The sequence below is a fragment of the Dreissena polymorpha genome, chromosome 1 (genome assembly GCF_020536995.1).
Source record: "Dreissena polymorpha isolate Duluth1 chromosome 1, UMN_Dpol_1.0, whole genome shotgun sequence".
Classification (NCBI taxonomy): Eukaryota; Metazoa; Mollusca; class Bivalvia; order Myida; family Dreissenidae; genus Dreissena; species Dreissena polymorpha.
Genome location: NC_068355.1, coordinates 149,651,558 through 149,666,882, shown reverse-complemented (window position 1 = coordinate 149,666,882; position 15,325 = coordinate 149,651,558). Strand labels below are relative to the sequence as shown.

The window sequence follows — 15,325 nt, the reverse complement described above, 5'->3', positions numbered from 1 at the left end:
GCATTTCACAATATTTGATTTTTCCAGCCTTCTTATATGTGTTTTTCCTTTTTGTCGAACGGCGGCACCAGTACGGGATCAATACACTTGATAGGAACACTCTCGCGATGGTTGAATGTTTCGTGAAACAGAGTCACAATGTAATGTAATGGACAGTTCCTAATGAAGGCGATAAAAGCAACGGCCGGATATACTAAACGTGATCGCCAGTTTAAATGGACATTTTATGCACTCTGTCGAGCCTGACGTAAATTGCTTGAAATGGAATAAATGCTTAAAGGCAATGGTAGGTGCTATCCACAACTATAATGAAGTGTTTTGTTTAAATGCTGGCTTGTTTTGTATTTAGAATTGATTTAACAAATAAATATACATTTATGATTCGGGATATCATTCCCACTAAACGATTTGTATTCGTTTATATGTATGTGGGTGCGTGTGTGTGTGTGCGTGCGTGTTTGCATTCACTTCAAAAAACGTAAAACACAGATAGAAAAACAAGAATTTGAGCTAATGTTAATTTTTTCCTTGCCAAGGTATATTTTCCTAGATAAGTTTTACATTTTTATGAAAATTGACAAAATTTTCACAAGTGGTAAACGTTCATCGCATGAAATAAACGATTTAAGTCATTATTTCAAATCCGTTTCTAAACGAGACCTGTTCAAATTTTGGTAAATTTACAAAGTTGATAAAAAGTTTCAAATTTGCAAATTAGTGTTTAATTTTTGTTCTTTCCGAAGAGATAACAATACTGAAAATTTACCATGCTCTTAAATATTCAGTATATGCATAATCGGACGATTAAAAAACAACTTAAAATTATAAAGCGTTTCACACGGGAAACGATTGAATTATCAGATGGTTCTGTTTGTATATTTGTATTTTTGACACCACCAGGTTTGCCTATATATTAAATTATATAACACATGGCAGATTTTATTAGCACGGATTGCATTGTGGTTTACGCGCTAGCCGTTTTACTCCAAAGGTCGTTGGTTCGAAGTTTTTTCTTTCTAAAATTGTATTGTTTTTTTTTTACTGGGGCTTTCTAGTTCTGATGTTTGCATTTATATATTTAACGCATTTAATGAGAAATTTCGAAACATGCCCAAATCTATGAACAAGTCGATTTAATGAAATGATTTATGATGCATAATAAAGGGTAATACAAAAATGGTTACCAAAACCTAATGATTTCACTCTTCTTTTATATCATTTTACTTTTAGATACACCATCTTATAAATGCTAATGTCTTCAGCACTGTTATATACAGTTTATTTAAGTATTTTTGTGACGTCAGTTTTTTTAATTTCAACACGACCTTTGATGTTCTAGTGTTTTCAGACATTTACCTTTATAAACTTTCGTAATGAATTCAGAAAGATTATCAAATAAACAAACAAATAAGATATAATGTTAACGTTGAACACAGATAAATGTATCTGTTCATTTGAAAATCAGGGACTCGTGGTTTATGTTTATTAAGGCTCGCTTAATAAACCTGTATGTTTTCTTTACTTGTATTTTCTGTTACTTTAGTTTTCAATAATTGAACACTTAATTATTTTTTACATAAGTCAATAAAATATGATTGACAAATGTCCGCAAACATTACCTTATTCAAAATAATGTTATGATGAGTGGCGCTAAAATGTTCAGAGATTATTTAAAATATAAAGAAGATGAAATTCGTGCACTCTCTAGCCAGTCTGTTGCCAAATTTGACGCACTCAAAGTAAGTGTATTCAAAAAACAATAAAAAGGTTATTGGTACAGTAAGTTTTTATTGTATGTATTTGATTTAAAACTCAGTTTCATATTCAATAAATATTAAAATAATTGTTAAATTTCTCACAATTAAAATTGTATGTTTAAATTTTATGAGTACTATAAAGTGTTGCAGTCATTTGTGGTGTTGGGATAAATAATATGTAAGGGGCCTTTTCACTGATTTTGGCATGTTTTGAAGTTTGTCATTAAATGCTTTATATTGATAAATGTAAACATTAAATATAAAAAGCTCCAGAAAAAAAATCAAGATTAAAATTTTAAAAAGAAAAATAAAGGTAACCCTCAGCAGGGCTCGATCCACTGACCCCTGGAGTCCTGGAGTATAAAGTCTACTACTTAGACCACTCGGCCATCCTTCCACATACAATGACAAATATATTTTATACTTTATATAAGCAATCCTCAAAATAACAAAATATAACGACAACAACAGAAATCTCCAAATTATAAATTCGTTTCGTGTTGCAACGCTTTTAAATTTTGGGGTTTTTAAATCGTCAAAAGATGCATATAATGGCTATTTTAGAGCATGGTAAATGTACAGTATTACTGTTTCCTCACAAATATCATAGCTACAAAGAAAATTTGCGAATCTGACACAACTTTTTTTCAATTTTGTCACTTTACCCAAACGTGAAAAGGCCCCTTTAAATTACCTACAAAACAGTTGAAAACATATTTTTCTGAGACTGATGTTACCATTGACTATTTGATTGTTTGATCGGTCACAGTTTAAGAACATGGAAAATATTTATATACTGATAGAGATTTGTCAAAAGTTAATTTAATTATTAATCCCACCCATTTTTTATGTTTCGAAGAAGCTGCTATTTCTTGCATGCTGGAAATGAATGTTCGTTGTCATCAGTAAAATTCAGTAGAAGCTTTATTTATGTGTTTTTTTCCAATGATTTTCGTTGTTCACAAGGCCATAAGTTCAAACATACCAAAATACATATTTAAACAAAAATAAAAAAATGCAAAGCGATCCTTTTTGTATGTGAAATCTTAAGCCAATGAATTCGATATAGACATTTTTCCAATAACATTATATATTTGTGCGTCAAACAGAAATTTACAAGAATCAAAATACAATTCTTTTAGATTTATAGTTATTAATTAAGTTATTTAATTTCGATTTATATTTTATTTTTCCTTAATTTTTACCATGGTATTTTTTTATAATATGTTATTGCTAAACTCGTTTGCTTTACTCTATACATAAACTTCTGTAGTTCAAAACGTCATTCAAATATGGAATTTGCGACAGAAAATTGATACGCTTCAAAATTAGCGTTATTCTTGTTTCGCTCTACCATTAATTTTGTCATTTCCGTATAACTTTCGTGTAAAATTGACGGTTCTTGGCATTATATTTTTCAATATTGGCCATTATGTGAATATATAAATCACTCGACCAAATGTATACATTATTTTCGAAAACAGGCATAATTATACATACTATCGCTGCAAACTATCAATTAATCAGCTTTAAAAGTATAGAAAGTGTTAAATATATGGCATGTGGTCTTTGTTGTACTGAGTAGCATTATTCAAAGTTGATAATTATGCCTAAATATGCATATATTCAGTTTGACAGTGCTACACTCTTACGTGGAATGATTTTATTTTTCAGAAACCTGAAGAAGAAATCGCGAAAAACAGACATTGAACGACAGAATAAAGTTCATGACCTGAATGTTGCATTAATTAAAGGGCTATTTAATAACTTGAAATGTCAATATAGCACATGCGCGCAAATGGAAAAAAAATATGGTTTCATTATCATTGACAGATAATACTCACATGGCATTTTAGCACAGGCAACTACTTAAAATTTTGCTATAGTATTGTTCGGAAAGCTTACTGGTAAGTCAAGCAAATTAATGTTCACATTAATTGATTAACATAGTATTGAAGGTTAAAATATAATGTATCGCTTCATGTTTAAGTACTTCCTAAGTTTAGAAAGCGATCGCATCAAGCAGGGATGATAATACAATCCCAATACTCATTTGTATTGAGGCGAAGACAAACTCGAACTGTTTGTTATTAGAGACGCTATGAAAACGGAATGTGGATGTGCGTGGTACAACTTTACCTTAAATGGATAATGAATCTATTGAACAATGCTGCTTCGATGTTTTAAATAGTTAAATTTTTGCATTATACAATTATGTTAAGTACTTATATGAGGCATCTGTGGTGTTTTTTCAATACGATATGAACGTTTTTTGTAAAAAAAAACAACATATAAATTTACAAACAAACAAAACTGGTAAAGGACTCATACAACATGCATGTTTGATTTTGTTGCTGAAACATTGATTTTCCGTTATGAATAACTACATGAAAATGACGACGAGTCACTTGACGATCGACTCGGACTACCAGCGCGTGCAGCTTGCTGTCCTTGGGGCTCCGGGTGTGGGCAAGACATCTATAGTCCGCCAGTTCATCTCAAACATCTTCGAGGAGGAATACAGACCCACGGACACCAAACAAGTGTACTACCCATCCGTAATCATCAACGACCACTTGTATGAGCTGAAAATCATTGACTGTCCATACATTCCCTATTTTCCGGTAAACTCACTCTATGAATGGACTGACTACAGAGGATACGGCTTACGCAACGCCTCTGCGTACATACTTGTGTATGATATAACCACAGAGGAAAGCTTCCATTACATTAAAAATATTCGGGATCAAATTCTGGAAAGTAGAGATATGCATGATATTCCATTGTTCGTAGTTGGCAACAAGTATGATCTTTCTGACGACAGAGGAATTTCACGGCGCGAGGTGGCAAGCCTTGTTAAGAAACATTGGAAATGTGGATACATCGAGTGTTCTGCCAAATACAATTGGCACGTCATACTTCTGTTCAAAGAACTAATGAAAAACATTGATTACATAGATTATGGGCATAAACCGACCTCGTTACGAGTCCAAGATGCTCTACGAAACAACCGGTGCGTAATTTTGTGATAGAAACTAATTAACTGGCATGGGGGATTGCAAACGTAGTATCTAATACTTAACACTTTATGTTTATTGTTATGTTGTCATGATCTTGTACATCTATATATATGTATGTTATATAAGATTGCGGATGCATTAGGCGTCATTGAATGAATTTCATATAAAACATAAAGGGCAACACAAAATATTGTTACTGGGCTAGATATTGTAATGAGTTAACTCCGAACATTAAACGTGTGAATTCAAATGTTTCGATGGGGCTTTCTGGTGATTCTCTCCATAGGAATCTTTAGTATTTTTGATCCTCACTTGCTAGGCCAACTTTCAAATACATCTCCGCTATGTCACAAACAACTGCAATCTGATTTCTTCTTAACCTTAGCAACACATCAAACAGTTCTCTTTGCAATTTTGGACCTGTACTTAGGTACTCATTCAAACTTGTGCCTTCATGTTTGGATGATGCATCAAATACAATGCGAACTTTTGTTGTTTCTTTTTCTGGCCTCACTACAGCAAAATGTGGCAAATACCATCCTTTTTCATTGCCGTTTCTTTCAACCTTCTCAATAAAACCTTTCTCTTCATATTTCCTTATAATATCACTATACTCCCGCTTCAATTCAGGAGATTTCTTCATTTTTTTCTCAGTGCCATATAGTCTGTTTAAAGCACTACTATAGTTGTCAGGTAATGTTTCTTTATCTGATTTCCATGGCAATGGAACTATGTATCTATTGTCTTTGTGTTCAATACAGTTTTCTATTTTAACCTGCACTTTCTTGTCTTCTAGTGACATTTGGTTACAATCCGTTTTACTTTCAACTTCCCAAAACTGTATCAATGAAGTCTCCAAGGTATTATTAGCATGGAACACAAACATGCTAGTGCTATGATGATTATTTTCTCTATTTATTGGCCCAACACATGTCCATCCAAGCGGTGTCAATCTAGCCACTGGTTCACCATCACCACCTACTATCTCTCCAAGTGACCTATGAAGGTGCGCATAGTCAAGACCTATCAGTAAATCCATCTTCTTCTTTCTACCAGTACTTGGGAATGGTATGTCTTTAAGATGTGGCCACTTCTCTTTCATTATTTGCCAATTCACTACTTGTAGTTTCCCAGTTACATTTCTTGTTGTTTGTGCTTCCATTGAAAGTTCATATTTTCTATTTAAGCTCTGGAGTTTGAACATAACATTCCTAGTGCTGAATCTATCTGATTTTCCATTCATCACACTAACTTCTATGGTTTTTCTTTCACCTTGGAGTTGTAATTCACATGCAACATCTTCGTTTAGATAAGACGTTGTACTCCCGTCATCTAACAATGCATTGATGACTAATTCACGATTGCCTGCTGATACTACTACCGGAATGGTTCTCAGAGCAATACTTGATCTATTATGAGCACTATATGTCTTCGAGACATCTTCTTGTGGTACTGGGTGAAATGCTTTAGCATTAACATTCAAAACATCTCTATGTAATAGTCTGTTGTGTGTCTTTGTGCAACTATTTATTCCACACTGTCCCTTTAATCTACATTCTTTCCCCATATGATTACCTTTAAGGCATCTGAAGCAAAGTCAAGCATCTTTTGCTTGTTTCCATCGTTCTTCTACGTTCATAGCCTTGAATTTCATGCATTCCCATGCATTGTGATTTTCTCTGCAAATTTGACATTTAACAGATTGTTTTTGCCTTGCGTCTGTTTTTAGGAAGAAGGTCTTTTGGGGTTTCATTCGCGGGTTTTCTTGGTGTTTCAAACCATAAATAGTCTCATTTGCATTGCCTGCATATTCCGTCTCTTCATTCACAAACGTTTTCAATGCTTCAACAGAGTCTGGTAACGCTTTGTCATGGGTCGTTCTCATATAGCGTGTTAACATGGTTTGTGGCAGTTTCTTTAACAAACGGTGGTATAATGATCCTCCTTCAAGATCATGAAGATGGTTTACTTCCTTTAAGTTAATAACTGCAATGTCAAGTAAATCAGCGAATTTTTCAAGTTCTTTCGGCGATTCATTCTTTAACGGCTGGAAATTCTCTAACTCATCTAAGAATTGGTTTACTACTCTTTTGGTACCACCATATTTCCTGTCAAGCCTTTCCTTTGCAGAATTATATGCCTCTTTCGAATGTCCCAGATTTTCAATAGAATGTAGCGCTTCGCCACCTAGGTACTGACGTAATTGCAGAAGTTTGTACTGTGGGGTACTTGGCGATTCGTCAGTACATGCTTGAAAAACTGCCTTCCATGCAGGGTACTTTGTCTTGTCACCAGTGAACATGGGGATCTTTACTCTTTGAAGTTGTTTCCATATATCTTTGCCCAATGCGGAATCCGATTTACTACCGGCTTCGTGGGTTGAATCATGATCGTGGTCAGACTTGGAGCTTACTGTGTGGTTAGACTTGGAGCTTACTGTGAAAACTTCATCATATAAACTCATGAATTCATAATACTGTTTTTCAAAAATGTCAATTTCATTCAAAGTACTTGCCAATTCTGTTGAATCGTTCACCACTAAGGCTTAGTCTTGAACACTTTGTACTGCCATGTCCATAGCCTCTTCAACTTTGTCAAGAGATTCTTTCGCAAGATCTTTGTTTGGCGTATCATCGCTTAAAATGTCTTCCATTTTATTATGCGCCCTTGTGAATGCTGCTTTACATCTAGATTTCTTCACTTTTAACTCTACCAAATTCTCCTGATGGGCCTCCTGAGGGGTGTCTCCATCTTCTTTGTCATTCATTGTGAGATGAACAAATAGGCAAACCACGCTCTGCTACCAAATTGTTCTATTGGGTCTATTTTAATTAATCCACCTCAGGAAAATTAGACAAAAACACAATTTCACTTTTAACTGTATTATACTTTTATTACACTATAGTTATTTAAAGATTTCACAATATACTTTACTTTTCATATAAAGCATTAAAACAACTCTTTTCTATTATTCCTATTGTTGCTATAAAATATTTCCATGTCTATGCTGCTTTCTCTATAAAACCTAAAATTCAACTAACTGCTAATCTATCAAAGTTATTCTAACAGCTTTTAAAATGTCAAACATTTATTCAGGAAATTAATTTGCTGCAATATAAACAAAGAGCATGGTGAAATTATTTCTTTTTCAACAGAGTGATATTAATGTAAACAACAGGCATCACAATGTTGTTATTAATTTCATGGTTAAATGCTATCCATTAATTTCCCTGCAGAACATTGTATATCAGTATATGTGAGTATAGCATGTGTTGTAAAAGTTGTTGGTTCAGTATTTTACCTAACTATGTCTTTTAATGAGTTAGGCTAAAGTATACAAATCTTTGTATAGAATAATTGAATACTTTTGAAAAAAAGCTAATAAATTATCAACGAAGATGTTTTTGTATTTTGGTAAACTGATGAATCAACGAAGTTGTATCTGATGAATCATTTTATTAAAAAGAAATCGCGAATATAACAAATTAAATGTATTGCAAATACCGCATCAATTTCCCCACAAAGCTGTTATATTTTACTAAATAGCTGAAATAGAATTTTCTTAACTATGACTGTAGTTCGTTAACTCAAATTTAGACATTCCAAAAATACTTGTATAATACTAGTTATATGAACAGCAATCTGAAACAACATGGCGTAATGCTTACGGTGCGTAAAGTGTGTTCCCAGATTAGCATGTGCAGTCCACACCTGCTGTGCAGTGATGACACTCTCCGCTTTTGTTGTATTTTTCGTTTGAAATATATATATTCTTATATATTCTAAGCAAAATTCAGTTAAGGCGGAAAGTGTCGTCCATGATCAGCCTGTACGGACTGCACCGGCTTATCTAGAACGACTCTTATCGCACATGCATTAAGCTAAGTTTTCCCCGGGGCAAGGTGCATATGTATTTGCTGAACCCGAAGTGTAACAATAATATCTGTCCATTCTGAGTTTTAATTAGCAATTCTTGGACAAGTGTCAGAGATGCTTATATATTAGTGAAAGGGTAGCTTTATGAAGTTATGAGCCTGTTATATGCATATGCCTGTCATATATAAAAATAGCGTCTATTTCAAACAATTGCTTTTAAGCTCATTTGAGTATTCCACTTTTTCATATTTATTTCCAGTGATTCAACTGCCGACCTCCTGGAATCATTTTCAGGGACATCAACTAAAAGGTTTACATTCAAAACGAAAATGTATTAGGCTGCGGTAGCATTGAATATCAAGTTGAACATTATTCCATCTTTCAGTGTTTTTTTGTTTCGTTTTTAAATGCTTTTGTAATTTTCAGGAAAAAAATAACGTGATCAAAAGCAAGCACACTGGTTGAATTATTGGAGCGGTAATAGGAAAATGGTGCATGTTAGTTATGTGAATAAACTATATACTGATTGTATCATTACTGCAAATAAATGCGTTGATAAAGTAAGATTGCAATGCACGAGCGATATAAACGGTCTATTTGTCATATAATTAAAATCCGTGTTTTCGGGATTTTTAGTGAGCGCTTTCTATTTAGAATCTATTTAAAACGCTTATTAATTTCGGCGATGCATATCATTCCGTTAAAAACCATGGTCTGTAGATGCCATCTACCAGGATAAAATAGTATTTACGATGTCATGGTCGCAAATTGTCATTAGTTCATATGATAATATGACGTTAACATTTACCAATAACATATTTAGTTTGTTGTAACGCAAAGTAATATGTGCTACGGTCATCAAAGTTTATGAGCAACTTATGTTTAACAGAAAGCTTTCCTTTATAAATGTCAGACATTATTTTTCATCGATCACAAAACCCATTTAGCAAGCTAACAGAACCACTCACTTGTATTTATTTTCTTAACAAGGTCATGCAAACCCTGTATCTGATTTTATTTCTATACACAATATCACTGGCGGCGAGGATTTCCATAACTAAGGTTGACACTTGTGTTTGCGTGTCGAACTTGATTTCAGGAATATCATTTGGGAACTTACTCATATATAGCATACACCAACAACATACACTTGTTGGATATTAAATAAGAGTAGCCGATTACGTTTGCAGAAATTTTCTGTTTTAATATCGTTATAATAGCCTTCTACATGTTCGTAAAAAATATTCGGGATACTTCGGCACTTATCGTCATTCCGCGAAAAAAACCTAACAAGGCTTGCTTGAAAAACCTTGTTTGTATGTGGTTTTGTTTCGCATTTAAACATGTTATTTCAAAAAGGTTGTAAAAAGTGGAATTGCGATGCAATGCTTGTGGTGTGATCCGACTTTCCACAAACAGCTACAATGTCTTTGTGTAATATTCCATATATGTTCACTTACATAAGCCCATGACATAACATTACAGAAACAACTAATAATATCATACAATTTTAATAAAAAAAGACGTGTAGTTTTGCAATTGTATTATTAGTTTATATCGTGTGTTTTTATACTGCTTGATGTTCATGTCAGGAATAATGCAAATGTTAATATATGTTATTTAAGCGCTCTATTGCTGTGTAAGTTACTTCGCGAGAGAATTTTATTCAACAATCTTTTTGTAAACATTACATGTTTTATTATATTTGAACTACATCCCATTTAAAATAAAATCGCTTAAATGGTCAATTATTTTGTAGAAAAAAAATCAACAGCAATGTAATTTGTAAAGATATTTTTATTGACAACTGTTTGTGAATTATCAAACGCATGCGTGTAAAAGAATTGTTCTAGTGCGACCTGAGTATTAAAGTAATTCCCATTACTAAAATTCGCTATCTTATTAGTAACAATGCATTCCAGTGCTTGAATCAAGACCAAGTGGCTTCTTTTATGTAAGCTACGTTTAATAGTAATTTGTTCAACCAAAGCACCGTGAACAACGATTAGGTAGGTCCCTTCAAGGTTTCTCAAGAATTATAACAACCGAAAAATCGAACACATTTCTGATTGAAACTATTAATAATTAAGACTAATAAATATCGAGTTTCAATTAGGACTATTTGATTTCATTTCGATCGCTAAACTCCAAAAATATGCATTCATAAATTTTTCCTAACGTAGGTATGTTTGTTCCATTGGAAGCATTGTGATTGTATTATTGTGTAATTTTAGTTCGTAGCCTATTGACGAAGAACATCTGATTTAAATAACCATCGGAACAAGTATATGGTGGCCGGTACGTTAGAATTCAAATATACTAGTCTGGCAGATATATTTGACAAAAAAAGCGTGTTTCGATAAACAGGTCGTTGGTGGAATTTGAAACAACCGAATATAAATCTATCAATTATGATCAATAAATGAACAGTAACTAAATCCTCAAAAGTATAGTAAGGCATTTGCATCAATATCCATTTAAAAACATATTAACGGTCGTTATAAAAGCAAACATTTACTATCACTTTTTATTTCGTTTCGGCTATGTGAAATAGCTTGTGTTTAGACGATGTACACTGTGAAAGTATGAATCAATATGTGAAATAGCTTGTGTTTAGACGATGTACACTGTGAAAGTATGAATCAATATGTGAAATAGCTTGTGTTTAGACGATGTACACTGTGAAAGTATGAATCAATATGTGAAATAGCTTGTGTTTAGACGATGTACACTGTGAAAGTATGAATCAATATGTATCTTGTATTGTCTTGGTTAGGCTTCGCTGTTTGGTAACACCATTTCTAAATCAATTTAATTCATGTTCTAGTAAGACCCGAAGAATAACAATTGAATGATATGTTTTTATGGCTTGTAAATACCTTTATTTATTTTAAACCATCCATGCTGGTTTTCCATAACAATTCTAAATTAATCACTTCTCCATAAAAATAATGTTGTTATGTTCAACGATTTAATCTTAACAAGATCAATAGTGTTTTTGTGTGTGTAAATATTCTTAAAATGATACACACTTAGTTCCGTGGGGTTGAAATATCAGATTGTAAAACGGAACTATTCCTTTGTAAACACAAATCTTTCAACTACAATATAACAAAAACCATAATGAATACACCTTTATACAAGCACATTCAGTCAAAAATCATGCCGTTCCTGTGAAGGATTGTGGATTACGATTGTGTTGAAATGTTGAAAAGGAGATAAGTTATTGTTTGCCATATCTGATAAAGGCTATTCGGTCTTTCTAACCAACGTTTCTTGATAGCTCCGAATTATTCCTCAGTTACTTTTCCGCATATTGGTTTTGACCAGATTTCACCTGATGCACAGGCTTTTCTTATTTCCTTTGCAACGATCATTAATTGCTTACACGATTTACTTATATTAATACTTAATTTTACGCCCACATATATTGACGACTTGATAAAACTGGTGAAAAACAATAATTATAATTTAAGATCGATATCAAACAATGATTTGACGCATAAAACACCTCACTCAAACCTTTTTAAAAAGTTGTTTAGTTACTCTGGTATGGAAATATGGAACCGCATACCGGTTAGTATTCGCCAATCTATCACTCTCACCACTTTTAAACATAGGCTTAAGAAATATTTCCTCTTTGAGGCGCAAAATGAGTATCACGCGTAGTACCATTTTTCTGTTTTCCTCTTATTCAAAAGTCAAATACTCCTCCATAAGAGTCGTAATGATTACTGTAGATTTAATTTCTGCAAACAAATATACATATTGCTTATTCAAACTATTTATATAGCAAGGAGATGCAAGCTATTCTTCATAACAGTTGTGTAATTTCATATCCTATTGTGAACAACACTGGTCATGAATATTGTTTTCTGTAATTATAATATTTGTGTATATCAGCCACTTCTGTCAATCGTAAACTATTTCAAGAATAATGTATTCCACGTTTTTAAACTCTGACTTTGTACAATAATGTACGCGGCTGTTTTTGTTAACTTTTTGTTATTGTTATTGGTCGTGTTAATTAAGATATTATGGTAATTGTGTGTGTGTGTGTGTGTGTGTGTGTGTGTGTGTGTGTGTGTGTGTGTGTGTGTGTGCGTGCGTGCGTGCGTGCGTGCGTGCGTGCGTGCGTGCGTGCGTGCGTGCGTGCGTGCGTGCGTGCGTGCGTGCGTGCGTGCGTGTGCGTGCGTTAGAGTGTGTGCATATGGGAAAATGTAATCAACAATACATTTTTATCCCATTTTCACCGCGACATTGACGGTATAACACGTTGTGGAATATACTTGCTTGTATTCAACACTGTGGAATATACCTGTCGCGTGCACGGACTACTTTTTAAATGACGTCATGCGATATGCGCTAAAATTAGGTCGATATTGTTTGGTTCATTGATCGAATTATAAGGTCACCCATTAGAAGAAAATGTGCATATTTTGCAGAAAAATATATATTTATGACATATTCACCAAAAGAAATGTTAAAATAAAATATAAAATTACACGATTTTGTTTTGTTATTTTTTTATTTATATTTACTTTACCACTAATGATTTTTCATAAGAAACAAAGTCGACAAAACTTAAGCTTCAAAATTATACGACCTTCAACCTTTAAATCTAGTCATATGACATAATTTTTCGCCATCCGTATAATGAATCAGCTGATTGATGGCGTCATAAAATGGCATACTTATTGCGTCATTTTCCCCATTTTTTTGACGATTTATTATAAACGCGACTTATTTCACATGTTTTCTACATGTACTGTATGTCGTCATATCTGAATTGTCAATTGATCACATTTTCCTTATTTCGTGTAATGTGCATTGTTTATAACCAAAGCATATACTTTGACATTTAACTTAAATATTAAGAATGTACAACAAGCCATACACATATCGCACAGTTCATGAATAATCTGCTATGTTTTCTTTCCTATTTAATTCACGTTAGGCATAGAGCTGTGTAAAGTATAAGATGGTTAAAATAGCACCACACTGGAATTTCGAACGTCCCATTTTGTACACGGGTATTTTCTACTCATTTATCTGTTGTGTACTGGAATGTTTTCCATTCTTTGTGTATTTATATATTAAATTATTTTCTCGTACAATAAGGGCATTTACCATAGATAAATAAAACATTTTGCAAGTTTAAACATAATTATGTTTGTATGCACAAATCTGCAAATGCAACCGAGTTTACCAACGGCTATTATTAGATAAACTGCTCCGGTTCATTTGAACAGCAGTAATGTAGAGTACATGACGTAGCGTGTGACGAAGAAGAAAGTTTATCGCGTTCATAAACTCATTTGAATAAAGTGATAGAATGGCATAAGGGTCTTTATTTAACTATGCTAAAATAATTATTAAAGACCCTAGATGCAAAATCGTCAATTATTGAGTTAAATGGATTATTAGATGGATTTTAAAGGATAATTAAAGGTAAGATACTAGTTCTCAGGCCTTGACACTAACTTTTTTGACAGGGTACCCGGAGGGAACCTTAATTTCAACTTTTGGTGGCCCTCACCCAAACTAGGGTTCCCTCTTGTTTCAACACACAGCTTCTCTCGGCGTAAGGGCAGATAAGTACAAGAAGCATACTAGTACACATTTTTATTTCCTATATTAAATTCTGTTTCCATTTAAGGCAGACCCATTAAAAGCTCATAACCTTGTCTTCTAAACTTTTGATATCATGTATTTCATCATCAGCATCGTCATCCTTGTCATAATCATTTTCAGCATTATCATCTTCAGCATTGCCCTTCGCCGCCAGAACTTAGCGTTTCGGAAATTCTTATTATAAACTTTTAAGAAATAAAAGGTAATTACGCGCATTCAGGGGTTTCACTGGCCCAAAAAAACTTGTTGCAACTTTTTCGCGCCGTGAAAACTGTCGAATATTCCAACCTTATTAATAAGAACAATCATTTAAAGAAACCTTACTACATTAATGTCATTGCCTATATTATCACTTTAAAAAGTATATTATTACACAAAAAACAATAAGTACCTTCATAAGTCATACCTTCATAAGTCTAAATAAGCTTTATTTGTATATAAATACCATTTTTTTCAACTTGATAAACAACACAGATAACCAAAATAATATAACAATGTTAACTTCAATGTATTAAACAGTATGCTGCCTTAATTTTTCAAAATTAATTATTTAAACATAGAATCACACCAATTTACATCATTTGAAAGGGAACAAGAAATATAAAACATCAGAAAATAAATCATCTCACTTAATTTGTTAAACAGTTATATATGGTCATTTTGACATGTCATACATCAGCTTCTGTTGTCAAAACGTTTTCTGTTATTGGTGGATGATTTCCAGGATCAATTAAATTATAGTTTTTCACGCCTATTTCCTGACAGAAAGGTCCAGATAATTACCACCATCTATTCTAGTTGCCTGAAATAACATAAAGCATTTTATTTTACAAACTATCAACAACAAACAAACACATACATGTCACTATCTTTAAATGTCCGAATTTGAACATGTCCGAAATATAGTACACCATGTGAACGATATACTTTTTATTTCAGAAATTGTTGGAATCTTAATCAAATTATATCCTTCCAAGGTCATTATAATAATAGAACTATTAAACAGAAATGCTCACAAATACCTGTAGAAAAAAGTGT

At 33.0% G+C, this 15,325-nt stretch overlaps 1 protein-coding gene across 1 annotated transcript; it reads left to right on the top strand.

Moving 5' to 3' along the window:
* Nucleotides 1-4,150: 4,150 nt before the first annotated feature.
* Nucleotides 4,151-4,786, top strand: LOC127855664 (ras-like protein family member 10B). The gene has a single exon (XM_052391411.1). It carries the CDS (start codon nucleotides 4,151-4,153, stop codon nucleotides 4,784-4,786), a length of 636 nt encoding a protein of 211 aa, XP_052247371.1.
* Nucleotides 4,787-15,325: the final 10,539 nt, after the last annotated feature.

Coding starts and splice junctions, on each gene's coding strand:
- LOC127855664 (XM_052391411.1), top strand. CDS start 4,151: ATGACGACGAGTCACTTGACGATCGACTCGGACTACCAGCGCGTGCAG.